The sequence below is a fragment of the Scophthalmus maximus genome, chromosome 1 (assembly GCF_022379125.1).
Source record: "Scophthalmus maximus strain ysfricsl-2021 chromosome 1, ASM2237912v1, whole genome shotgun sequence".
Classification (NCBI taxonomy): domain Eukaryota; kingdom Metazoa; phylum Chordata; class Actinopteri; order Pleuronectiformes; family Scophthalmidae; genus Scophthalmus; species Scophthalmus maximus.
This window is the reverse complement of record NC_061515.1, coordinates 26700868-26727177: the sequence shown is the minus strand read 5'-3', so window position 1 is coordinate 26727177 and position 26310 is coordinate 26700868. Positions and strand designations below refer to the sequence as shown.

General features: G+C 42.2%; 1 protein-coding gene across 8 annotated transcripts in view; it reads left to right on the top strand.

The window, feature by feature from the left end:
• atp11a (ATPase phospholipid transporting 11A) overlaps positions 1 to 25170 on the top strand; it is a 35247-nt gene extending 10077 nt beyond the window's left edge. The window contains exons 2-33 of one of the 8 annotated variants that reach the window (XM_035629996.2): positions 6728 to 6850; positions 7090 to 7179; positions 7509 to 7589; positions 7737 to 7844; positions 8443 to 8571; positions 8786 to 8889; positions 8980 to 9027; positions 9218 to 9282; positions 9491 to 9572; positions 10233 to 10383; positions 10474 to 10671; positions 10797 to 10910; positions 11094 to 11153; positions 11248 to 11414; positions 11513 to 11584; positions 11938 to 12011; positions 12135 to 12238; positions 12897 to 13078; positions 13394 to 13645; positions 13748 to 13925; positions 14020 to 14122; positions 14515 to 14660; positions 14822 to 14881; positions 14979 to 15106; positions 15645 to 15780; positions 16358 to 16381; positions 17454 to 17519; positions 17642 to 17745; positions 17921 to 18086; positions 20771 to 20898; positions 21710 to 21791; positions 23219 to 25170. In XM_035629996.2, coding sequence (XP_035485889.1) covers positions 6728 to 6850; positions 7090 to 7179; positions 7509 to 7589; positions 7737 to 7844; positions 8443 to 8571; positions 8786 to 8889; positions 8980 to 9027; positions 9218 to 9282; positions 9491 to 9572; positions 10233 to 10383; positions 10474 to 10671; positions 10797 to 10910; positions 11094 to 11153; positions 11248 to 11414; positions 11513 to 11584; positions 11938 to 12011; positions 12135 to 12238; positions 12897 to 13078; positions 13394 to 13645; positions 13748 to 13925; positions 14020 to 14122; positions 14515 to 14660; positions 14822 to 14881; positions 14979 to 15106; positions 15645 to 15780; positions 16358 to 16381; positions 17454 to 17519; positions 17642 to 17745; positions 17921 to 18086; positions 20771 to 20898; positions 21710 to 21761 — 3495 coding nt within the window. In that variant the 3' untranslated portion in view covers positions 21762 to 21791; positions 23219 to 25170. Of the gene's footprint in view, positions 1 to 6727; positions 6851 to 7089; positions 7180 to 7508; positions 7590 to 7736; positions 7845 to 8442; positions 8572 to 8785; positions 8890 to 8979; positions 9028 to 9217; positions 9283 to 9490; positions 9573 to 10232; positions 10384 to 10473; positions 10672 to 10796; positions 10911 to 11093; positions 11154 to 11247; positions 11415 to 11512; positions 11585 to 11937; positions 12012 to 12134; positions 12239 to 12896; positions 13079 to 13393; positions 13646 to 13747; positions 13926 to 14019; positions 14123 to 14514; positions 14661 to 14821; positions 14882 to 14978; positions 15107 to 15644; positions 15781 to 16357; positions 16382 to 17453; positions 17520 to 17641; positions 17746 to 17920; positions 18087 to 19191; positions 19279 to 19592; positions 19697 to 20770 lie in introns of all 8 variants that reach the window. The other 7 variants (XM_035629997.2, XM_035629995.2, XM_035629998.2 and 4 more) reach the window with 7 other exon arrangements.
• Positions 25171 to 26310: the final 1140 nt, after the last annotated feature.

Here is a 26310-nt window from a genome sequence, read left to right as displayed (position 1 = left end):
GTGAAAACAGACCAGGCGTGACGTTTGCGAGTAGCCGTACATTGATGAGCTGAAACTTTGTCACCAAGCAGTCTGCTAACAGCGAGAGACTGACAACAGCTTCCTGTTGTACGATTGTGCTGCATTCACAAGCAACGGAAATTATTGTAAAATGATTCTCCAAACTTCTCCAACTCAGTTATGATGCCTTAAATATTAGTAGCCACAGTCCTGAAAGCTTCCAACTGTAGATTTTAACTGTCAGGCCTTTACGACATTTATTCCCATGTGACCTGAACGCAGCATTAGGTAAAGTCATGGGATGGTGGGTGGGGGGGTGGGGGCTGTCATGTGACCATCACCAGCACTCCCTTCTGAACCCTCTCTTTCACATACACACACATGGCAGCAATGAACCCACTATGAATCAATCAGACACAATGAAGCGAGTATGACCCTTTGTGTGAGTTTATTCCCCTGACGTCCGAAGAATTACACAAGAAATCCACAACAATGCTCTTCTGTCCAGTTTGGAGGAAAGGCACAGTGGTTGGTCTATCAGCCGGCCTATTGCATCTATCCTGCATTATCGTGCAGCGACTTCATTACGTGCAGTATCTGCTTGAATCAGCTTTAAAACGCACCTAAGTCAGTGCCACTAGGATGTAGCTTTTGTGTATGAATGCGGCGACAACCCTGACGTAAAGATAATAGCCTGAGAAAGCTTTGAATATTTGTAATTTAGGGTATTTTCGGGTCATCGTCATGGTAAATTTTTAATTTGGAGCTGAAAGTCGTCCACATTGTGGAAAAGGAGGCGTGTTTTCCCAGTTCCCTTCTGAGATCTGCTCCATGGAAACCAGGCTAATGAATTTCTCTGTATAGCTGATAGAAGCACTGAGGTTACACTACGTTCCTCCTCTCCTCTCCTTAATTTAGCGTGTGTTTGTGTGGGAGGGGGGGTATATACAGATAATAGATAGATGTACATCCTGTCGATAAATGAAACAACCCTACTCATGTATCTAATGAAGATCCCTCGAAAAGAGAAGATTACTTACAGACACTACAGGTTTAGTAGCAGCCTTGTGTTTTATAGTCATACACAAGAAGTTCTCGTTAATAATTGATAACATTACACAATGCTTTAAATGTCAAAACCACAAAACAAAACAACACACACACAGATATGGATGTTCAGTGGTCTGCTGACCCACATATAGTATACGTAGTGGAAGCAGCTCATTCCACTCATTTCATCTCAGCGACGTTTGGTCTCCAGAGAGTCAGCAGACCTGCTGTTTCCTTCAGGCTTCAGATCTTTGCTCTGTTTCATTTGAATCGTGATCAACAGCATCGGTATTTTGGTCTTTTGAGATCATTTTTACATCCATCTTGTGTTTCCTATTTACTTTTCCTTCTTTTTCAACTATTTGGAGGTCATGTAAGGACATGCAGGTGTATATTTATGATAGAAAGACCTGTTTCACACACACACTCACACACACACACACACACACACACACACACACACACACACACACATACACACCTACATGTACAAATGCTGAATCGTTAAGTCCACTGACTTAATAACAGTGGTGCTGTCATGTGATGAGGCCATCTGTGTGTGTGTGTGTGTGTGTGTGTGTGTGTGTGTGTGGATGGTTACAAAGTGGTGAGGACTGGAAGGGTCAGATCACTAAATCCAAGGGACACACACACACACACACACACGCACACGCACAGCTTGCTTTATGACAGGCTTGGTTTTAACTGATTAGTATTCTGTCGTCTCATCTTTGGTAATTCCACAGTGGCTTGTTGTTTTATCTCCACACCAGCACACACCCACAATATAAGCACAATCACAGTTTTCTGCATCAACAATGCACAAAAGTAAGAATCTGGACGAGTCTAGATTAGCTGCTTAACCGTTTTTCATCAGACCATCAGCTTTTTTACTACTTTTCCTAGACGCTCAGATATGAACACATGGACGCTGCTGACTGTTGTTTTTTTTCATTTTTCTGCGTCATGGTTTAAGGTTAAGATGGGCTACGAGTGGTGACGAGGATTTATCATTATCTTATTTAGACTGGTCTGTTGGCCCGGTCGAGGCTGAACGGCATAGTGACAGATGGGGAGCACAGCTGGTACTTAATCTGTGACTCAGGTAACACACACACACACACACACACACACACACACACACACACACACACTGTGTCACACAAGCTAATACATAATAGACGGCTAAAACATAGTGTACAATGTTACCAACATGTACACTGTTATTTTCAACCTGGAAGGGGTAGAAAATAAAGGAGTCAGCATACAGACACACACACACACACACACACACACACACACACACACTGTGTTTAATGCCTAGTGATTTAGGGAAGCAGAGGTGACTCCTCTTATCTCCGTAGCTCAGTGGTGACAGAGAGATAGTGCACATTCACGAGGCAATGCGTGCATGTGTTGATCCTGTTTGCATATGCAACGCTGATGTATACCTCAGGATTCAGACGTAACCGCGTGTGTTTTTGTTTGCGTACGTCTCATGCATGGGTATCGCAGGGAGCAGTACGTCGCTTTTGTCAAGACTAATTTTCAGCACTGCCTGTAGCAGCGGGAGATAAAATACTTAGTAAACTGGTCATCAGTGGAAAAAAAGCTCAGCCTTTTCAAAGAGCCAGACAAACAACACGTGTGTGTGTGTGTGTGTGTGTGTGTGTGTGTGTGTGTGTGTGTGTGTGTGTGTGTGTGTGTGTGTGTGGGTGTGTTGCAGTGATTCCTCTTTTCTGCTCGCGGTATCCGCCAATGTTATCTGTACTTTTCAGGCATCGCACAGCAGCAACTCGAGTGACACTGCAGAGGCTGAATACCTTGCAGTTTGTGCACTAAACTTCTAATAACATCTTAGTAAGTCCACAGTAAGACAGCTGAACTATAAAACACATAGTTTCTCAATTATGGAAGAAAACTCAAAATGCCTGTTACAGGTTTTTGGTGTGGACACACTGCTGTAAGCTTGGCTCAAGTTAGAGTCACCCTCAGTGCAAACGTCAGTGTAGCAGATCACACAACACGGGTTGTAACTGTATTCTCATTTTTTATATCTGTGGGCTTTATGTCCTTCCAGATTGTTTAGCCCCTTCAGGCAAATTTCTATTTTGTGATATTGGGCTGTATAATGAGATGACTTGCTTTGACTGTTCTTCTTGCTTCTTCTCTCAGCACAGCAGCACAATAATCATCTGGTTGTTAGGTGGTTTTAATAACCCCCAATCAAATATTTATGTAATGGTTCGTCCAGTCAACATGCTCGTCTTATCTCATTTTCTGAATCATTCGTTCCCCTGTGTCTCTCGTGGTCCTGGTGGCAGAGTAGTACTGAGTTTGTGTCAGGAAGTGTGTGTATGTATCCCTGTGAATGGGTGCGTTTAGCTCTTCCTGTTTACAATAGAATCTAGAAGAATAGGGGAAGTGGGGATTGTCTTTTCTTCTAAATTTATCTTGTGGACCAGTGACTACTGAGGTAACATTGTACGTCATTGTATTGTGAATGCCTGCTGTCATATATTTTTGCTGTGACAAGGGGGTGTGTGTGTGTGTGTGTGTGTGTGTGTGTGTGTGTGCGGGTTATCCCTGAAAGGCTCCCTGCGCTTTCTACTAATGTAGCTTTAAAGAAAGTGGATGTAGGCGCTGAGTGAGACAGACAGAAACAAAGCCTGCGAGTTCTCTCCATCCTTCTCTCCTCACCACAAATGTTTCCCTTCCAACTATAAATACACCCCTGAAACCTGCCGTGTCCTGAAACATGAAACGCAGCTAAAAGTGATTATCAGGGTCCAGAATAGCCCACAGTCTATGGTTACATTCGAAAACCTAATACGGTCCGCTTTTATTTTATAAGCCCAGCTTTTATTTTGTAAAGATGCGATTTTATTTGATTACACAGAGACAGGCCTTTGTGTAAAAAGCATGAATCCGGATGGAAGCCGCGCATAATTGATGGAAGGGAGATTTAGAGACCGTCCAGGTTGTGGTGAGAGATGGAGAGGGAAGAGGTGAGAAAAACAATAAAGCTGCATTACAGGCAAATGGGAGGCCCGCTGATTCCCAGTCAGTGCCATCTGTCTCCATCAACAAAGATTCATGTCATAACCACTTTCATACAAGATTATCTTTAACTCTATTTGCATGTGTACTGCAATTTGAAGGCTCACAAACTTTTCTGAACATAACCAAGTGGCAAACCCCAGTGTGACGTCACCAATTGGTTTGTGAACTGTCACTTTGAAGCGTTGAGTTTTGCACTTTGTCTAGTGTCCGCTTGGTTTTTAGGAAACCAATTGTAGCCATATTAGAAGGAGCAGGGGGTTGGGCCTGACTGAGAACTCGTCCACTGCACGTCCACCTACACCTGCAGCCTGCACTCTTTGGACAATACTAGCTGTCAGTCACATTAATTGAGACATTGTTGATTGAGCTGTTTTGTGATGTGGCACAGTACGCAGTAGAAAAGCCTCTAGTGATGAATATTGAACATCAATAGAATGATTTGCTCACCATTGAGCTTTTTTAGTTTCCCAGTAGCTGCTGGGGACAGGAACCAGACTGTCATTATGTTAAATCTGATCGTCAAATTGAACGACAGCCACTGAGCTGCGTGCATGGTTCTGTTCCATACGCAGAGATCTCACAGGAAGTGTGTAAGAAATGTGTTTTGCAAAGCAGACGGAGCAGGCAGGTGGGCGAGAAGAGGAGGAACTGTAACGCCGAGTGGGCGACAAGAGTTGGCAAGCGGCGCATGTGATCTGGTTTTCATCAGGCATCATCCAGTTAGTGTGGTCCTTCTCTGATATAAGGGAAACGATGCTTGACGGTATATTCATCTTAGAACAGAGCGTTGGCAAACGACTGCAATGACACTGAACGTCGTCAATCAGAGAACTAAAGACGAGGGCAGTGAAGAGGAGGGGGGGTTTTAGTATATGTACGTCTTTTTTATTCATACATCAGTTTTGTCTTTCCTTTCTCCCATGGATAATTAGAGGTCACAGGATATAAATAGCTTTCCATTTCAAACGAGGTAACCTTAGAGCTGTGAGTTAACCGGTTACTGTCTGTGTGAGTTAGAGTGAGAGAGAGAGAGAAACTGGGCCATACAGCCTCTTGACACTCAATCTCATTGACTGGTCACAGATTATTGTCAACTCTTGTTAGTGTGTGTGTGTTTGTGTGTGTCTGTGTTCGTGCACGTGCCTACGTGCGTACGTGCGTGTGTGCCTGATGAATTAGGTGACCAATACCATGTTTATTTGTTCTGATTGCTTTGATTGACAGCTGCTCTTGGACATGTTTTATGACTAAAAGTAATAGAGAGAGAGGATTAGGTAATATTCAGACTGAAGCTGTCTCGTCCAGACCTGCCCCTCCCTCGCTACTATAGTTGAAAATGACCCGGTGCGTAATGATGACTGTGGCCTGTTGTGACATGAACGCCCTCTGGACGTATAAGACAGAAGCTGTTAAAGACTTATTCTCATTTAAAACATTCCAGGAAAAAAACTGAACTTTCACTTATCAATTCATTAACAAACAACAAAACACAAAGGAGGGGAGCAGGTGTAAATGCCACAACATGTCAGATTTTTGACATTCTCTTGAATTTAGTTGAGGTGCATTTCAGTTTGCCAAACTTCAGAAATTCTCTGAAAACTTAGTCACAAAAAGTTGGGTAACTTCTTACATTTTTGCGTTGGTTTCGATCAATAAAATGATTAACTGAGTGAATAGAGTTCGTACTTGTCTGTGTTTACCCCAAAACCCTGGTAATGAAGTGTCTGTGTGTTTCCACTGCAAGTCCAATCCTGCCTGAAATACTTATATCCCAAAATATCTGACTTGCATCATGTTTCAAATACAACTAAAATACAACAATCACCTCTCCGTGTCTCGTTCATATAACCGACAGACTATGTGCTCTCTCTTGGGATTAGTAGTTCTTAATGTTTTTAATAGGAAAAAAAAGTGAACCTGTATGTGTATCCTTTGGGTTGCTTTTGAAATGTTTTGACTGACATTATTATTTAGAGTTTCTATTGTGCAATTAGGTTCAGAATTAATTAACTATTTTGGATCAAAACTTTTTTATGTTATTCCTAAGTGATTTTGCATGAGGGATTTTGAATTAAATAAATGCATAATACAGTTTACAGTCATTATATTTGAATTTAGAAACATCTCACCGGGTAAATCTGAAGATTGGAAAAGAAAAAACAAATGACCAAAAGAACAATAGAGATGAGCATCACCACAGGGAGATCGCTGTCTTCAGGTGTCTTATCAGTCAGTTTGTATATACAAGTGTGTGTGTGAGTTGCATCTGCATTCCAGTCTGAGTCACATGCAGGTCTGTGTGTCCGTGGTAACAAAAGCTAATTTATTGAGAAGAATATCCTCATTCATTCTAACCCTCTGTCAGCGTCTTTGAATTTGTGTCTGTGTGTCCCACAGTATTTTGTATGTCCTGGTCTGCAGCAGTGTTTTAAATGGGCCTTGTGTGAATGTGCAGGAACAGTCATTCATGTTCCACAAAGTTCCTTTGTTAACCTAGGGGCTTTTTCACACCTTAAAGTTTCATCCGCTGATCCATACTCTAATTCAAAATGAATATCACTTGAAACACAAACACATGTATGCTCCAGCTCACAATTTTCTTGTTTGCCTGCAGTGTGTTGGTGAGGAGAACTGGGTGGACAGCAGGACCATTTACATCGGACACAAGGAGCCTCCGCCCAGTACAGAGGCCTTCATTCAACAAAGATTTCCTGACAACAGAATAGTTTCTTCCAAGGTCAGTGAAAACAGGAAAACACACACGTGCACACAAAGATCAAAACACACGTCATTAAGTAAGTAAGACTACTCAGTGATAGATTTTAGAAGAATGGATATTATATTTGAAAGATTTCAGTCAGAAAAATATTGAGCATTTATTCTTTTCATTTTTTTTTGCAAGCAGGACATGTTGTTTTAATCTTTTCAAATGAACATATTATTTGACTGGACATAAATACTGTCTCACGTTTCCAGTACACATTTTGGAACTTCGTCCCTAAGAATATGTTCGAGCAGTTCAGGAGAGTTGCCAACTTCTACTTTCTCATCATATTTCTGGTCCAGGTAAAAAGCTTTTTTCTCCTCATGTGGATTTCTAATTAATTGCAGATTCCTAAATTATATTTTCCAGTTTTATTCTTGCTGCCTCCTTTTCTGTAAAAGCCTGTCTTTATTGTATAATTAAATGCTTTTCAAAAAAGTCTTTCTGTTCACTATGCTTTAAAGGTTTTCATCACAATTTTGTCATTTTCATTCTTTTGCTGGGCCTGGAAACGTTGGATATTATGTTGCCCCCTTTTATCAAAGTCTATCATCTTCCCTTGCCTTAAATTCATGTTCACATTTCTGTGTGCTGTTTGTGCGTGTGTGTGTGTCTGTGTGTGTCACTTAAGTTGATCATCGACACACCCACCAGTCCGATCACCAGTGGACTGCCGCTCTTCTTTGTCATCACAGTCACTGCCATTAAACAGGTGAGACCCAAAGTTTAAATTTTTTTACTGGTTTTCATTCTAATTTAACCAAATTTGTTTTATAAAAATAAAGACTGACACACACCTTATCACTCTCTCTCCCCCTCTCTCTCCCTCTCTCTCTCTGTGTGTGTGTGTGTGTCTCAGGGTTATGAGGACTGGTTGAGACACAAATCAGACAACGCTGTCAACCAGTGTCCTGTCCATGTGGTGCAGCATGGGAAAGTGGTCCGCAAACAAAGTCGCAAGCTCAGGGTACGTGTGTGCGCGTGTGTACGGTGTGTGTGTGTGTGTGTGTGTGTTTGTGTGACACCAGATAAATCACACTCACCCCATATAACATGAACAGAGATTTAGTGCATTTGTTTTACTGGCTCATGCTGAGGGATTTCCCTGCTACTAAGCTGTGCACATGCGTGCGTGTGTGTGAAGGCCTCAGTTGAGAGCAATTTAGCTTTTAGAAAACTTACATTAATGTGCGTTATGTAACACATTCACAGAGTGAATTTACAGCTGAGATAACAGACCTGTTACTGGTTCCACTGCCCTGTGACAGAACAAATGTTAGCAGCGGTCGGCTGGACTTGAAAGGCTTGCAGGTGGTAAAGCAGACGGTTAGCTTATTAGGCAAACTGCATTAGTAGAAACTGCATTAGCAATACTGAAGGGATAAGGGCCATGTCATCCTCCAAAGACTTGGGTTATGGTCTTCCTCTGGACCCTGTTGGAAAAGTCAGAAGATGTATGTTTGATTTTTGCCCTCAAATTAAAAATTTTACATAAAGAAAATGGATTTAGATTCAAATGAATTGTTTACAAGATTGTGTATTTAGTCATACTTACTCTTTCTCAGGTTGGGGACGTTGTCTTTGTGAAAGAAGATGAATCTTTCCCTTGCGACCTCATACTTCTCTCCTCGTCCCGAGAGGATGGGACCTGCTTTGTTACGACAGCCAGTCTGGATGGAGAGAGCAGCCACAAGGTGTGTTTGTGATTTGATTGACAACAGATTTCATATGATAATGAAACAGCCTCAAAAGTGAAAAGCCTTTTAAATTTCTCTATTTTCTTCTTAACCTCTTCGTCATTTTTTGTCTTTCTTTGTCCCTCCTCCATCTATCATCCCCTCTTCTTCCACCTTCCACTTTCTCCCCTGTTGTTCTCTCTTGATTTGATCACTTTCTCCCCCCTCTCAGACACTGTATGCAGTTCAGGACACCAAAGCTTACAGAACAGAACAGGAGGTGGACGCCATCCACGCCACGATAGAATGTGAACAGCCACAGCCGGACCTGTACAAGTCAGTACAAAAACACTCAGTGCTGAAAAACACTGTTTCGACTCTCACTAATATCTGAAACGTGTCTTCTCTCACCTATGACCTGCACAGATTTGTGGGCCGTATCAACGTCTACATGGACAATGAGCCAGTGGCCAGGTGAACAGAACCGCTCACATGTCACACAAAACAACGTTTTTCCCAGTGATTTCTAGCCACCACAAGAAAAGTTTTTCATTGAATTCTCTAAATGTTTTTTACCTGTATCCCTAAAGTTTATACAAATTATAGGAATATGTGATGAAAAAGTGACAAATCTTCAGTCTGAATGACTGATGTCTGTTTGCAGGCCACTAGGCTCAGAGAACCTGTTGCTCCGAGGAGCCACGCTCAAGAACACAGAACACATCTATGGTATGGTTTTAGCTTTCAATTGCATTTTGCTGTCTTCTTTGGTGGATAAAAGTTGTCAGATGTTAATAATGGCTCGTATTTGGTGTATTGCAAGTTTTGATCAAAAGCTCTGGAAAAATCTGTGAAATAGACCTTGTTGTAATATTTTGTTTTGTCCAACTACTGGTAAATAACTACTCCATCCTTCACTTACTCCTCCTCCTTTTAGCGGTTGTCATCTACACTGGCATGGAAACCAAGATGGCTCTCAACTACCAGTCCAAGTCTCAGAAACGGTCTGCAGTTGAAAAGTAAGCACTGTGTCCCTTATTCATTTTATTATACACAATATACTGTACGTTGTTTCTAGAGAAGGGTCTGTTAGCATTAATCACCTTCATCCTTGTTTTCATCAATTAACACAGGCTTAGGTAATAATTAATGTTTTTACATTTTTCATCCTTCCATCCATCCGTTCACACATCAATCCTTTGTTTCGTCACTGACCGGGGCGTCCTCGTGTCTCTGTGGCTCACTGCACTGACTGGATCACTTTCTCTCCATCTGGAGTGTACATGCATCTTGTAGCCAGATGGCCTGTAGATATGACTGACTGTAGGTGGATTACATTTACACTTAGACAGAGTGTGTGTGCCGGATTAACGCATTGGAATTGTATTTGTCCTCCTTTTGCCAAAATTGACTTGGCTGGGTGTAAATGCCTTGTCTCAGCTGTTCCATGTTCACAAGTATCTACTCTGAGTGTTACAGTCCAAACACACAGGACATGATTTTTCCATTAATTTAACAGTGTAGCAGAAATAAGCAACTTATAAAGAGGATTTAAGTATTCAAATCAAAACACTCACACAAAGGAAGCCCTGAGTCTACTAAGAAATGTGTATGTTCCATTTTCTGTCTGAAATTATTGTGAACAACATTCAGTGGCTGCTTGTTGTCGCCCCCTGCAGGTCGATGAACGCCTACCTGGTGGTCTACCTGTGCATTCTTATCAGCAAGGCCCTCATCAACACTTTACTGAAGTACGTGTGGCAGGCCGAAGCCAACAGAGACGAGCCGTGGTACAATCAGAGGACAGAGTCGGAGAAGCAGAGGCACATCGTGAGTCTGTTCATCACAGTAATTGTCGGTCTAATAAATAATAAAAAATATGTGTTTCCGTCATCACCTCCTCACACTCCTCATCCTCAGGTGATCCGGGCGTTTACAGACTTCTTGGCCTTCATGGTTCTCTTCAACTACATCATTCCCGTCTCCATGTATGTCACTGTGGAGATGCAGAAGTTCCTGGGCTCTTACTTCATCATGTGGGATGATGAGATGTTCGATGAGGAGCTGGGGGAGCGGGCTGTGGTCAACACGTCGGACCTGAATGAGGAACTGGGACAGGTAACAAAGTACACGAGTCTCAGAGCAGAGAGGAGTGATTTTGAGACACAAATATGAGCAGCTGCTTTGAAACTTGAATTTTTAGAATGACAAAACACAGGACTTTTAACCTGCTCTCTTTCCAGGTGGAATATGTGTTTACAGACAAGACAGGGACTCTGACAGAGAACAACATGGAGTTCATAGAGTGCTGCGTGGACGGACACGTTTATGTGCCTCATGCCATCTGTAATGGACAGGTGACGATATATTACTGACGGTATTTGTGATATCTTGTTTTTAGTGTGACTTTCATACCCAGTTAAATGTAGTAATAGTTATTGTTATAACTAGTTATAAATGTGGCAGAACTGTAAAAAAACCCATTATGTTAACGTATCACACACAGTACATGTTATATTAAATGGATTCATTGTTGCTAGGTGATGCCTGGTGCAGCCAGTATGGACATGATTGACACGTCGCCAGGTCCTGGAGCCAGGGTGAGTGCATCCTAAGTATGGATGTGTTTATATGTGTGTGTTTGTGTGTGTACATGTGTTTAAGGGGTAACACAGTGTATGTCGTACCCCACAGGAGCACGAGGAGCTGTTTTTCCGGGCGCTGTGTTTGTGCCACACGGTGCAGGTGAAGGAGGAGGAGACGGTGGACGGGATCAAGCATGGCCTCCACCAGGGCAAGTCCACCTCTTTCTATATCTCCTCATCTCCAGACGAGGTGGCACTGGTGGAGGGAATGAAGAGGTGCACACACACGCACACACACAGACACAAACACACACACACACACACACACACAGAGCTAGTGATAATCAGTAATGGTGTGTTGTTGTTTACTGCAGGCTCGGTTTCACCTATCTGCGACTCAAGGACAGTCACATGGAGATCTTGAATAGAGAGGATGAGATTGAGAGGTAAGCGTTTCTCTTTTAAACGATATTTATCTCTTTAACCCTTTTTTTTCTCCACTGATTGGTTGATTCCAATCGTAATTTCTCAAAAACTAAAACAGCTGGATTTGTAATATTAAGTCATTACTGCAACATGTGCAAGTTGCTAAAACCAGCTGCCTCTGAGCCATGATTATAAATTTAGATCAGTGGAGAACAGAGAAGATTATTGTCAACTGAAAATTATTTTATCTCCTGGCCTTTCAGCTGATTTTCAATTTACAGGCTGGTGAGAATGTTGCGAAATTATGTAAGATTTTTTAAGGATTAACTACAGCATATTTTCAATCTTGTTACAATGTTGATTGTAAAATCAGGTTTGAGCTGCTCGAGGTTTTGACATTCGACTCAGTCAGACGGAGGATGAGCGTCATCGTCAGGGCCAGCACTGGTAACGCACAACAATCTTATATCACATTATATATATATATATCATTTTTGTCTTGCACATATTCTTATATATTATATTTATCATATATATTTCAATATGTTGCCTGTGTGTTTTTGGGAGCAGGTGAGCTCTATCTGTTCTGCAAAGGTGCAGACTCCGCCATCTTCCCTCGAGTTATCTCAGGCAAGGTGGATGAGGTTAAAGCTCGGGTGGAGCGCAATGCAGTGGTGAGAGAATACACACACACATGCACGCACACACATGCACAAACACACACACACACACATGCACGCACACACACACACACAAACGCAAACACACTCCCATGAACCCTCAAACTTACAGAAAAATATTTTTTTCTGAGAGCATTCCTGAAAGTTTCAAAGGTTGTGTGACAGCTGTTTCCACAGCTACAGCACATGAACACGGTGGTTTCCATGGTAACCAGAGGAAGTTGATCAGTGGAGTATGACACACTTCCACCAAGCAGTTGTATTGTATTTTTCCAGAGAGAGTTGGGTGTGAATTTTAACAGACAAAAAATTGCACGTACAGTTTGTCCCATCAGGTCTTGAATAACATATTTCATAATTTTCTTACTCTAGTCCTTCTGTCTTTGATACAAAAAAATTCCACCTCAAGTGGAAACTCACATTGTCGTAGTTGCATCTGCAGATTAATAATAGTTTTCAGTGAAACCAGAAGGATCTGTGGTGGGTGGTGCACTCAAATAGAAAGAGCAAGTTGCTGCCCACACACTTTCATTCAGAGAACAAACTCTATTTGTAAAACAAATGATGGAAAATGCATGTGTTTTTCTCTGTAAATCATTGGATTCTTCCATCCCATGAATCTAACCCTGCCTGAATCTTGTTCCACTTCCAGGAGGGCCTGAGGACCCTCTGTGTTGCCTACAGGCCTCTGAGCCCTGAACAGTACGAGGAGGTTTGCCACCTGCTGAGCGGGGCCAAGTTGGCGCTACAGGACCGCGACAAACGCCTGGCAGAGGCCTATTACCTCATAGAGAAAGACCTGATACTCCTGGGAGCCACGGCTGTGGAGGACAGGTGGAGGATCTCTTTTAAAAGGACAATTTCATTGTATAGAAATTCAGTCTTTGCTTTTGGTCTGCCACTTCGCACACTGCTAAGCACTAGCGCTTGATTCTGTGAGTGCCCCAGTTTTAAGAGAGACAAACTGAGCAAGGGTAAGTGGCGGTTCTGCTCTCCAGTCGCACACTCGCTACTGAGACGGGCCTAACCCTGAGGGCATTGCAAGTCCACTTATCCTGTATAAAGAGAGGCAGACTATTATATTGTATGCCTCTCTAAGGAATATTTTGTTCAACTGAAACTGTTTTCTTTGTCTTCTCTCCACAAAAGGCTCCAGGAAAAAGCAGCGGACACTATTGAGTCTCTCCACAAGGCCGGCATGAAGGTGTGGGTGCTGACCGGCGACAAGATGGAGACGGCGGCTGCAACCTGCTACGCCAGCAAGCTCTTCCATCGCAACACCCAGATCTTGGAGCTGACCACCAAGCGCACCGAGGAGCAGAGCCTCCACGACGTCCTGTTTGACCTGAGCAGGACCGTCCTGAGGCAGCACGGAGGCATGACCAGGGACACTTTCTCTGGGTGTGTGTGTGTTTAGTACTTTAAAAGAAGAGGGAGCAAAACAGCATTTTCTGTTTCTGTTGCAGTGAGACAGACCTATTGACCCGTCTTCTGTTTGTCTAGTTTATCAGGTGACTGCACCGACTATGGTCTGATCATTGATGGAGCCACCCTCTCTGCGGTGATGAGGCCAGGCCAGGAGGACTCAAGCTCAGGGAACTACAAAGAGATCTTCCTGGAAATCTGCCGCAACTGCAGCGCCGTGCTCTGCTGTCGAATGGCGCCACTCCAGAAAGCACAGGTACAGAGACTTCTGATGGCAACTGGTACTGATTTTGGGGTCAAGAGTTCCCACGTGTGATGTGCGTTTTGCTTTCTTGCCTTTTCATTTCTAGATTGTGAAGCTGATCAAAGACTCCAAGGAGCACCCGATCACACTTGCGATTGGAGATGGAGCTAATGATGTCAGCATGATCCTGGAGGCCCATGTTGGCATTGGTTAGTGCTTCGGAAGAGTGTCCCATTCCTGCAACATCCGATTGACATGCTACTCTGTTAAGTTGCTTCATGTTGGCAGCCACTTCCTTTTAATTGGCTTCATTTTAACGATAATAACTCACAGCCTACAACGCACCGCTGAAGCCAAGTGTAAATCTGGAGCAGAAACCCTTTGTGCAGTTGGTTAAAATAGTTCCATTGAGAACTTTTATGATGCATTATTTTGTGGCATCTTTACCAAAATAAATTTGCCACAACATTGAATAACTTCTCGATGTTGGGACCCGAGGTCAAGAAAGATCTGCAGTGTTGCTTTATCCAAAGTATATAGTTTGTAAATGTGTCCAAACTGAAAATACCAGGAAATGACAAACCCCTGTCTGCCTCTCAAGGTATCATGGGTAAAGAGGGTCGTCAGGCCGTGAGGAACAGTGACTACGCCATCCCGAAGTTCAAACACCTCAAGAAGATTCTGCTCGTCCACGGACACTATTACTATATACGCATCTCCGAACTTGTGCAATACTTCTTCTACAAGGTAGAAATTGTGTTTGCTTAAGAAGATGTTTTCAACTTAGTATAAAATCTAATTTTAATTTTTGCCAGGTTGTTTTTTATTGTGGGTTTGAATGCTGTTCTAGTGTGTACTTCTAACCTGCTGCCTGCTTTTCTACTCTCATTTATTTTGTCTTTTCCCAGAATGTCTGCTTCATCTTCCCCCAGTTCCTCTACCAGTTCTTCTGTGGCTTCTCACAACAGGTAGACACAAACACACACACACAGTATCAAAATCCAACGATCATTAGGAATGAAAGGATGAATGAATGAAAATGCTGCTCTCTGTGCGTCTCTCCAGCCGCTGTATGATACAGCCTACTTGACTCTGTACAACATCAGCTTCACCTCGCTACCCATCCTGCTCTACAGTCTCATAGAGCAGCACATCAACATGGACATCCTGAAGAAGGACCCGTCTCTGTATAGGTCAGAGTGTTTCTTTTTCCTCATTTTTCACATTTTCGACACAGAAGGGAGAGAAAATTCCAATAGAGTTCCCAAACCCCTGACAGCTGGTGTCTACCTCCTCTCCTCATCAGGCAGAACCGTCCCACTTAACTTTGTTTTCTTGGATTCAGTTTGGTCACAGCTCCAACGTTTCCAAAGTGAAAAACACGAGGGTTCACATGATTAGATGAAGCGTTTTTCCTCTCAGGCTGCATTCTTTCTTTTCCCTCGTCTCTCTCCCTCTCTCTCTCTCTCTCTCTCTCTTTCTGGAGATGAATCAAAGGCCTTGGGTCGTGTAGTGTTCTAGTTTTTATGATGGGCCTGTATCAGTAATGTACCCATGAATCAACGCACATGATTGTCTACGCTAGATCAAATTAAAATATCTCATTACATTCGTTTCTGGTTAAAGGTAGGTAATGCAGCACTGATCAATAAATGTTTAATCACTCATGCGAGAGCTTGTCCATATGAGCAATTCATGATGTTTACTGGTATGATGTGTTTACCTTCACAGAGATATTGCTAAGAACTCTTTGCTGCGGTGGCCCATCTTCATATATTGGACCATTCTGGGTGTATACGATGCCATTGTGATGTTCTTTGGTGCTTACTTCCTGTTTGACAACACCACCTTCACCAGCAACGGACAGGTAACACCTATGTGTCTATCTTTATTTTTGTGGTTATTTTAGTTTATTGAAAAACAAAAATCAGAGACATTTTTCCTTCTGGTTCAAATCTCAAACTTTTTTGAATTTTATTTTGCAGGTTCAAGTATTGTAGCTCAAAATCTTTTCTCAACAAATATGCAGCATCTGATTTCAGGAAAAGTCTGAAGGCTGTTGATCTAACCAGTTCCCTTGAGCTAAGAAGGATTTCTGATGATTGACATTTTAATATAAGAGTCCAAGGACTTTCCTCCATTCACATCCGAGACGCGACAGCACGGCTGGTTTCCCACCATCTTCCTCTGTGTTCTCAGTTTGTGTCCTTTTCATTTTCGAGGAGTGTTACTCTCCCGGAAACCTTTTGGACTGCTTTGATTTGCTTGATTTGACTTAATTTTTTGCATCTAATTTTTTTTTTCTTTCTCTTCTCCAGCCAAATAATTCCATTCAGTTTATTTCATTATGATTTTTTTCTTCTGGCCTTCTCCTCTTCTTCTTCCTCCTCTTCTCTTACCTTTGTGTTGCTCTTTCTTTTTTGCTTCTCTTTCCTCCTTCCCAGCTAATGACAACCAACACACAGATGGTAAGCCTGTCGCTGTCTCTCTGTCACCTCTGCCCCTAGTTTCACTTTTCAATTCACTGTTTCGTCCCGTCACATGGCCTGATCCCCAACCGACCCATCATCTGTTCACCATTAGTCTCACGCCCAACCCTCAGTGTCGGCTGTAGATGCAGGAACCGCAGGCTTTTGTGTAGTGTCCGGCCTTTACCTCGAACCACGCTCGTGTGTTTAGGTGTTAATGTAGTGATCAAACACATTAGATGTACCTTATGTGTGTGTGTGTGTGTGTGTGTGTGTGTGTGTGTGTGTTCAGTTAAAAGCACAAGATAAATGGATATAGAAAAAAAGATTTGCACTTCTACTTCCATTACATGACATTGAAGACATTCTGTCATCTGTCTAATCTGATTCTCCATCCGCTGATGCTGCTCCTTTGAGAGGAGAAGAACATTTGTGGTCACTCTCTGAACCATCAGGACTATTTGGATTTTAAGCTAGGTTTGTAAAAAAAAATTGGTTGGATGCAAGGACGTTGGCACTGATGTTTCCATCCAGCAGGACACAAATCTGAATCTTTTGAATTGACTCAAAGCATAAAAGGGAAGAGCTCAGATTATTGAAATGTGCAATCGGCCCGATCATCCTCCTTATGTCTTCTGGTTCAAAATTTACAAGACTAATTAACATTTTTTCATTTATTAACGGCCCATGTAGCCCAGTAATTAACACATGGAGTCATTTAAAAACACCTCATCTCACGTGTCCCATTCATTGGTCATCTGAGAGTCTATGCTCCACCTGAATGCTGCTGTCTGAGCTCCCTGCCATCTGTTTGATTGATTCTCTATTGAATATTTTGCACTCAAGTTTCTCGCCGTGTACCATAATAACACCAGGCCTGCAGAATGACCTAAGTGCATTTAACTGTGAATTTCTCCTGAATACAGTCGTGTCGCTCTTGAATCCAGGTGTTTTCCAAGGTTTTCCAACCAAGCACTTTCCGTTGCTTTGCTTCTCCGGCTGACAGTGTGTGTTCACTGATGTCACGGTGTGTGAATGCCATTTCACTAACAATGACCGTTTGCTCCTGCAGATGTTTGGAAACTGGACGTTTGGGACGCTGGTCTTCACTGTGCTCGTCTTCACTGTTACATTCAAGGTACAGTAAATACGCGTACACATACAATATCTGAGCACACGGGGGCCCATACGTTACTGTAAGGCTGCATCACTAGTATCATTGTAATTCTACACTTGACAGCTCTCATGTTTCTCTCTTAGTTGGCTCTAGATACTCATTACTGGACCTGGATCAACCATTTTGTCATCTGGGGATCACTAATTTTCTTTGTGGTCTTCTCTCTGCTGTGGGGAGGAATCATCTGGTAGGTTAAGAAAACATATTTATATATATATTTTAAAGAGGCAATAGACAAGCTCCTACTTCTGGCTCCTAGCTTTCACTACTGGCAGCATTGGCATTGAGGCTGACTCAACTCGAGCAGCCTGGCTACTGTCCAATATTTCTGTTACAACCTCCCCTCTCCTCTCCCTCTCCAGGCCCTTCCTCAACTACCAGAGGATGTACTACGTGTTCATGCAGATGTTGTCCAGTGGTCCGGCCTGGCTCAGTATAATCCTGCTGATAACGGCCAGTCTGTTGCCAGATGTGGTAAAGAAGGTGATCTGTAGGGCGCTGTGGCCCACCACCACTGAACGCATACAGGTGCGTACATTCATATGGATATTACATAGCTAATTTTAAAAAAATGTATACTTTTCAATTTATTACTAATAATGTGCTTAATGTATTTTGGAATAGTGATGAAGAACATTTTTGTTGGTGCTTTATGATATTTACCAAAGTGTTAGCGACTCTAATGCTGTTTATAACATGTCTAACTGACGACTGTGGGTCAGCAGATGTTTGCCGGTTTTGGCTTCATCCCCGCTCTGATGGATGTGAGTCCGTGAGCTCCTCTCTGTCTCTGTTCACTGCACTTTGCCAAAATAAATGTGATACCTGCTTCTAGAATGTAAATATCATTTTGACATTTGAAAAACAAGACATTTGAGGGTATGACCTTGGGCTCCGAGTAATTGTAATTGGCATTTTTCACCACGCCATTAATAGTTGATAAGTCCACTTAAGAATCTGCAGACTGATCGATATTGAAAACAACTGTTACCTGCAGCACTTAAAAATCAATATGACTCCACGGAAAATAAATTGGTTTTCCTAGATTTTCTAAAGAGTGACATGCCGAAATGATAAAGCTTAGAAGGCATTTATGAGTCAGTTAAAGATCCTGTAGCGTTCAGACAACCACATGAAAACAGTCGGCCACTCCTAGGCTCAGAGGAGCTCAGTTGTTCTAGGTGCAGGTGCAGTACATGGAGACAAAGGGACTTTTCTACCAGGCCTGTTTCTTTGTTGTGATAGTTGCTGCAGTGCCAAGAACACATCACGGAAGCAGACGTGTAACAGTTTGATGTGTTGTTCTCTAACTGTTTGTGGTGAACTTTTGAACTTTTGCCTTTCAATGACCTGGAAAACCTTTTATGTGACTTCCTTCTTAACCTAAACATTTCTTTTTCCGTAATCAACCTAATAACGAGAGCCCGACCGACGTCATCTTCTCTTGGCTGTTTGAACATGAAGACTTTGTACATGAGAACTTTTTGAATTGATCGTGTGTGTGACTGATCTTCAGAGCTTTAACTCTTTCCCCCTCTCCCCCGTTCACTCCCTCCCGCTGACCTCCTGGTTCCCACCTTCCTCATCCTCTTCTCCTTTGCTGTATCCTTGCTCTGGCTCTCCTCCGTGGCAGTTTAAAGGCCGGTGCCTTGCCTCCGAGCCCTCCACCATCTTTATGCTGTCCCAGACCTCCAGCAGAATCAGTTTCTAACCCGAGGAGGTGACCCCCCCACTGCCATTCCACCTCTTTCTAACATCCCTGTTCCTCTCTGTAGTTTCCCTTTTCTGTATATTATCCTGTGACTTTCTCCCTGCCACCGTTTTTGCATGAAGTGAGTCTCGTGTTATCCCGTCTGTTTGCATGCAACGTCGTGTAAACGTGACGTGTGATGTGACGCCTTCATGACTTTTTTTGTTTTAGAAATCATTGTTTGTTGAACACTAATGTTAGAATATTCTCATATCTGAATGTGAACGTGTGTGTGTGTATTTGTGTGTGTGTGTGTGTGTGTATGCCTGCGTGTGTTTATACAGAGTGTGAGGGATATGAGAGTGTTTGAGAGGGCCCTGGCCTACCAGAGTTCTGACTCCTTACTAGATGGAGAAGCTGTCACAGAAGCCTAGAGGGCTTCAGCACGGTAAAACATACACCCTGACTCTGTGTGTGTGTGTGTGTGTGTGTGTGTGTGTGTGTGTGTGTGTGTGTGTGTGTGTGTGTGTGTGTGTGTTTGTGTGTGTGTGTGTGTGAGTGAGAGGGAGTTTGTAATGGTTGGATTGGGTAATGGTCGGTGATATTAACATCCTGGAGTGATGGGGTTTACTTTGCCGTGGTGTGTGTGTGTGTGTGTGTGTGTGAGTGTGTGTGTCTGTGTGTCTGGGTGCCTTTGTAAAGGCCTTAAAAGTCCAGTGATCCAGTCTTTCTCCAGGTAATGTATGATACACTCGGATCCTGTTTGGTGACTCTTTACATGGAGCTGTGGCGCCCTCTAGTTACACGTCAGTGTGGCTACAGCGGCACACGACAGTTTACTCACAGTGGGACATAACCTTCATGCATGTTTATTTATCATTTGTTTCATTTGCATGGTTTGGTTCTATTAAAGCAAGCTCATGGTGTTATTTGGTGCCGTGGCATTTATTAATTTATTAATGTTTTTCATTACTAATGTGAAATGTGCTCGGGTTGCATCGCTTGTGTCTAAAAAAGAGGGACATTATCATCACAGCTGGCCATTAGCTTAAAGACAGCTATTTTTTTAAAATTATATTATTTAATCAATCAGTTGTTTCCAGTGTCAAGTCACTGATGCATATCATCTGAGCTGCAACAATTTTTTTCCTTTTACATTTCAAGAATGAAATCACAGGAAGATTTAGACAATACAGTTGAAATAGTTTTCTCATTGGTACCAAAAGATGAAACCTCCAACCTCCAGAGAGGTGGTAGCTCACCTGAAAGCCCTCCCTAGAGCATGTAGCTCCAGGCCATACAAAAGTATATGTCAACAAAATGTTTGCATTTTGGCAGCTGTGATAACCATGTCTCTTAAATCTCCTCCACCTGCTCTGGGAGAACTCTCTACTCAGTGTTTCAAGAGTAACATGTTTCCTTGTCTTTTTTTACTTTGTCCCTCCTCCTCCTCCGTCCTCTTTCTTTCTTAATACCTTACGCCCTCTGCCTCCTTCTCCTCCCCCTTCACACCCCCGTGCAGAATGCTGATAAACTCTATAAGGGCCACCTCTCCGAGTTCACCCCTCTGGCGTCTCTCCATGCCCCGTCCAAGGCTGGCGGCCACCGGCGAGGCTCGGGACACCAAAGGAACGCGGCGAACCCCCGAAGGTCTGCACCCTTTAGCAAGAAAGTCATGTTCACACACTGGCAACGCAAGCCAGACTACAGCACCTTCACCCCCCTCCTCCGATTCGCAGATGACTCCCGCCACCTCGGGCAGGGACATGGCTACAGCGGGGCGGGGCCCGAGACCTCAGTCTAATTTATTTCAGTTTGGTAGTTCTTTTAAATTCCTAATTCCGGATATCAGATACAATGACAGGTGTTTCAGAGCTGGACTGAACAAAGGAGTGATGGTGATGAATTGGTACAGAAGTGGAACAGGACGTCACATCCCCCAAAACATGACTGCATTTGTTGATTTTACTGAGCTGGAGTTAAATAATGGACTATGTTGCTCATAGCAGATGTCTGTAATCTGTGAGGGATTACAGTGAAAGTAATCTCTATAACTTCCTCCAAAGCACTGGAATGATCTGCATCCACAGGCTTGCCGCTACAACGCGCAAAGGGCTCAGTGTACTGACGTCATGACAATAACAAACTCTAGAGCTTCGATTTCATAAAGCATATTATAGCAGACTGAAAATATGCGCACGGGCCCTTTACACCAGTCTGCCTTTGAGAGCAGGCAGCGGAAGCGTACTTTTTCTCTAACTGTTGGGGTTTATATGACTTTCCCCACAAAATTGATGATGTGTTGTGATTGGAATTTTGCTACTGATGATGCCGATGACGGTAACGGTGCTTTCTCAGCACCCGCTTTCTCTGACCAATCATTTTTCTTCTCTTCACTTCCTTCCATCTCCCTCTTTCTGTCTGTCCGTCCCTCCGACTTGTCTGTTCTGCCTCTTCATAGGACTAACTGGTGTTGCCTTTGTGCAAACCTGTTATCCCGAAACACTCCGTAGGCCCTCTGGGGGGTCAGACTCTACATCCTTGTAAGGACACGTCACAGTGACGCTTTCGTGTGTGACTTGTGGATCTGAGTCGGTCTTTTTCTCCTGTTTTTATCAGTAGTCGTATATTATGTCTTAAAGGATAAAAAGACTTTGGCTCCACTTCCCACATGAAAGCTTTGAAAGTCACATGTAGGTAGTTTAGAGTGTTGTGGAGTAGATAGGTGTGTAGACCGGTAGTTGTCCTGTTAGTGTTTGTGCTGTACTTCTGTATCGCTGCAGGATCTCCTTCTTTTATCTTTGAAGCACTTTAACTATAGACATTCATCTAATATTCATCTATAATGCTCTGAAGTCTTTTTATGCTTATTGATGTAGTGATAGGTACCAGTACAAATGGCTTCTTGGCTGTTTCTTTATGCCTTAATGTCACCTTGTAAATACCAGAGATCATGAACCAAAGAACCAGAAGATAGAAACGTCTGACCTCCTCTAACTCACAGACGTACGGCAAGTTTATTAAATCAGATTACACGGTGTGGTCTGTAGGTCAACTGTCAAGTTTGGAGAGATTAGATATTTTTTTATTTTTAGTCACATGCTATTTTAAGCACCTTAGAAATGAACGTACAAATCATGACGTCAGGATTCTGTCGAGTGCATCTTGATGCCTTTGATTAGTAGTTTCAGTCCTTCTGAGATTTTCTTCATTAGTCATATAGACATTTAAAATGTACGACACACACACAGTACGTAGACCCAAGTCTCAGTAGGAAATCATGACTGTAACACTGTCGTATAAATTGATACAAAACCTACACAACAGACGTCAGACGAAATTGGACCTGGAATAAATACAGAATTAAACCACTGCAGTTAATTTAACTTAGTTAGATAGTGGTTCTTATTATGATCCCATCATCTCTCAGTTTCTTTAAAGGCAGTTCCATGCTCACACGTCAATGTACTGTCACTAAAAGCTCTGCTCCTCTTACAACACACATTTAAAAGGACCCGTCCGTCAGCCTTGGACTCGCTCAGCCTTCGTCATATGTGCCTGAATATGTTGTTTGTTCCCTTTCTTGTCGAGAGTTACTTGAGACGATCAATACAATTTTCACGTCCGTAAGGAGAAACATGAAGGTGAAATGAAATCATACAGAGTATCCACAGTTGCTTTGTTTATTTTATGAGCTGCGGAGTGATGAAATTCAGGTATCGGAAATTCACTCGCTCATACTCATACAGATGTTGTTCCACCTAATGTGGAATTATCATATTTGTCAGGTATTTTAGTTTGCAGGATATTTTTGATGGCTTATAGCGTCTAATCGCTCAGTGCTCATGCCCATAAAAGGCCTTATGATGTTATTACAGGAGGTGAAATAAGATTCTCACCGTGCTTTCTTTGAATTGTGTCTTACATTTTCCTGTTTGAACACGTATCCTCTCTCTGTCTTTCTCTCTAGCTGTCCCTCTCTTTCTCTTCCTCCTCTTCTCTCATTCTCCCTCTTCTGAAGCGACACAGGAGTTTTCTCCACGTCAGCCGCCTCCATCCGTTCTCATCATCACTCCATCCATCTACAGTACACATCCAATGTGAGACAGAGTAGAAAATTGTTTTATACTCGACTTTTAATAGTCCTCCTCCGTGTGAACTAAAGCCTTGTTGCTGCTAGAGATGCTCGTAGCTGCTTTACTTTAGGTGCCTTGTGCTAGTCTGTGCTCAACTGTCTGTGCTTGCTTTTTATGGTCAAATCTACTAATAATAGGCATTTGGATGGAAAGGCACTGCAGACGACGGATGTATGGCTGCATGACCGAAGAGAGATTAGATAAGTGAGTAAAAAAGGTGAATGTAAAAGTCAATGGACGTAGGTTCTACTGTCCAAGATGATTTATTTGGAAAAAAAAATACAGCACTGAAACATAACATTTGAAAGAACAATCAATGAACAAATTAATTATCACTTCTGCATCATTTTTATTGTTTTTATTCCAAATGTTTTGTCTCTGTCCAGGAGGGAATTTGTCTCTCAAAAGTTATTTGAACTATTTTCATTAATTTATAAAGTCTTCAATTCTCACTCATTTAAAGACGTAGAAAACTTAATTGATCAACTGCAGTTGGATCAGTGTTACACCTTTCTTTTTTTTATGTTCATATTTTGTTTGTATTGTTTGCTTAAATGTCTGACTTGCTTCTCACGATTCTTTCCACAGAAATAATTCCGATAGAAATTAACAGCAAAGCAAAGGAATCAAATATATCCACGTGGTTTTCTTATTAAGGGTCAGTTCAGCCAAATTCCAAAAGGGGGGGCAAGCTTTATATTGTTTCTGAGACGAGATATTGAATATTGATGAAATCTTGGAGATACATAATTAAAACCAAACCTATACATTTTTGGTGTAATTAGGATGAACTGAACCTTTAACGTTCTCAGGATCGTGAATGTAAATCAAAGATCCAGTTCCTCTTGCTCCATGTGTGCATTCAAACTGGACTTTGACAGATGCAGATTCTTGAAGGGAGATTTTTGTCCGACATAACTGTGCCAGTATTTAATATTAGGAAAATGATATCATGTTTTCCCACCTGTAAATTTAAGAGAAACACCAACATGAGATTTTATTATTATAATATTGACACTGAGAGGCACACAGAGAATATGAATTGGTGCCATAAGTCAGGTTGGTCCTGTAGCTTTGTCTGTAAATCTGTCCATCAGAAAACTGTGGGATCCATATGAATTCAAAAATATGTTACAAAAGAATAATATCCACACTTACTTGAGAGCTTTTTGTATGTACAATGTGTTAGAGACCGTGTTACCTTTTCTTCTTTTTTTACTTTCAAGAGACTCTTTGACGTGTGTCTTATTTGGGTTGAAGAGTATTCGAACAACACTGGACAATTATTATAATTTATAAAATAAGAGAGATTTCTGTGGTGTTAGCTCAGTTACACCCCTGCACTGAACCGTCTCGTCTGATGATGGACACTATGCTGTAGACATTTTTTTTCAAAGCCATTAAATGGTGGATTGAAGGTCTCACTGTACCGATCACTCCAACGGTCCTGATCTTTTCAAGACCACTGAAACAGTGACAGCCTTCAAACAGAATGTTATCTTTTCTCTTTTACAACGTGTTATTGTGCAGTGCTCTGTTTTACTCATAACCAACAGTATCTATAATTGCTGTACACACAGATACGGTATACATATATAAATATTTATATATATAAGATATAAATGTAGTTATGTTAATTGATGTACAGTTTTGGGGTCTTTTTGTATACAGTTTTTAAACAAGAGTCATATCAACATATACTTGTGGATTTCTGCCAACCTTTCTGTAGCTATCGACGGCAAACTGCTGTACATGTGCTTACGAATAAAAGCCAGAGGTGGAAATATAAAAACCTGCTTTCTTTTTCCTGAGTGACTGCACCGCATGCACCAGCCACAGGGACGCAGCAGAGTATTTCCGATGCGCCGGACCTGAAAGATCTGAGTCAACATATAGAACACACCTGAAGAGTTTCTAAATATCTGATTCTGAAATAAAATAAGGATGTTTCATGTGGAGAATTACAAGTAACCTGTGTTCACTCACAGGATGCTGTGTTTTCTCACACTAAACTGTCACCTGTGTTGAAAATGACAAGGATTTGGGGGACAGAGAGAGAGAGAGAAAAAAAAAGATATCTAGATTTAATTCTTCTCCGAAGTTGCCCCAGGGCTGCCGTTTGCACCATCTGAGGGTGTCAACAAGATTAGGATGGAGGTTTTGGATCGATTGGATTCCCTTCATCCTTTTCACTTCTCATCTGCGCTGATCTGCGCGTCCTCTCCTCCACAGCTGGCAGCCGATGAGACCTGCTAAGAGCGTGTGTGACAAGGATGGAGAAATATCTAGGGCACGACTGTCAGAGGTGAAATCAAGGGAAGAGGAAGAAGAAACATTTTTTCCAAAGGGTTGAGAAGTGGAATTGCATGTTCATTGCATGGTCGACCTTTCGCCCTCAGCTGTCTTTACCAGGTTGGGACTCTCGATCAAAGTCTGCATGTTTTACCTTCAACTGAACCAACTCCGACACCACTATAAGTAAAAACTATAGATATGCTGTAGGTCGACTTGATTTCCTTTCATGCTTTATTCACTCTGTATAGATTTTACGATACAGACAGATGGAAGGTGCAGGGTTAAACCTCCTGAGTCATAGTGCGAGCCTCACTTTGAACTTCCTTCTTGTCAGATGTGCTGAGGTCGGAATCGGTGGCAGATAATCAGTGAGATGTAAGGTAGGTGTCAAGTTTGTAACTCAGGGGCCGTAGAACAAAGAATACTGGAGCGAAATGAGTTCACACCCACATGAAAACACAAAAAGGTCAACAATTTCTGGGTATAAAGAATCTGAATATATATCAAAGTGACATAATCAATGTATTAATTTGATTACCGAAAAACAACCAGCTCATTTTGACACCTGCAGTAACGACAGTGTGTCTTGTGTGTTGTTGCACATTTCTGTGCCCAGCAGTCGGTCTGACAC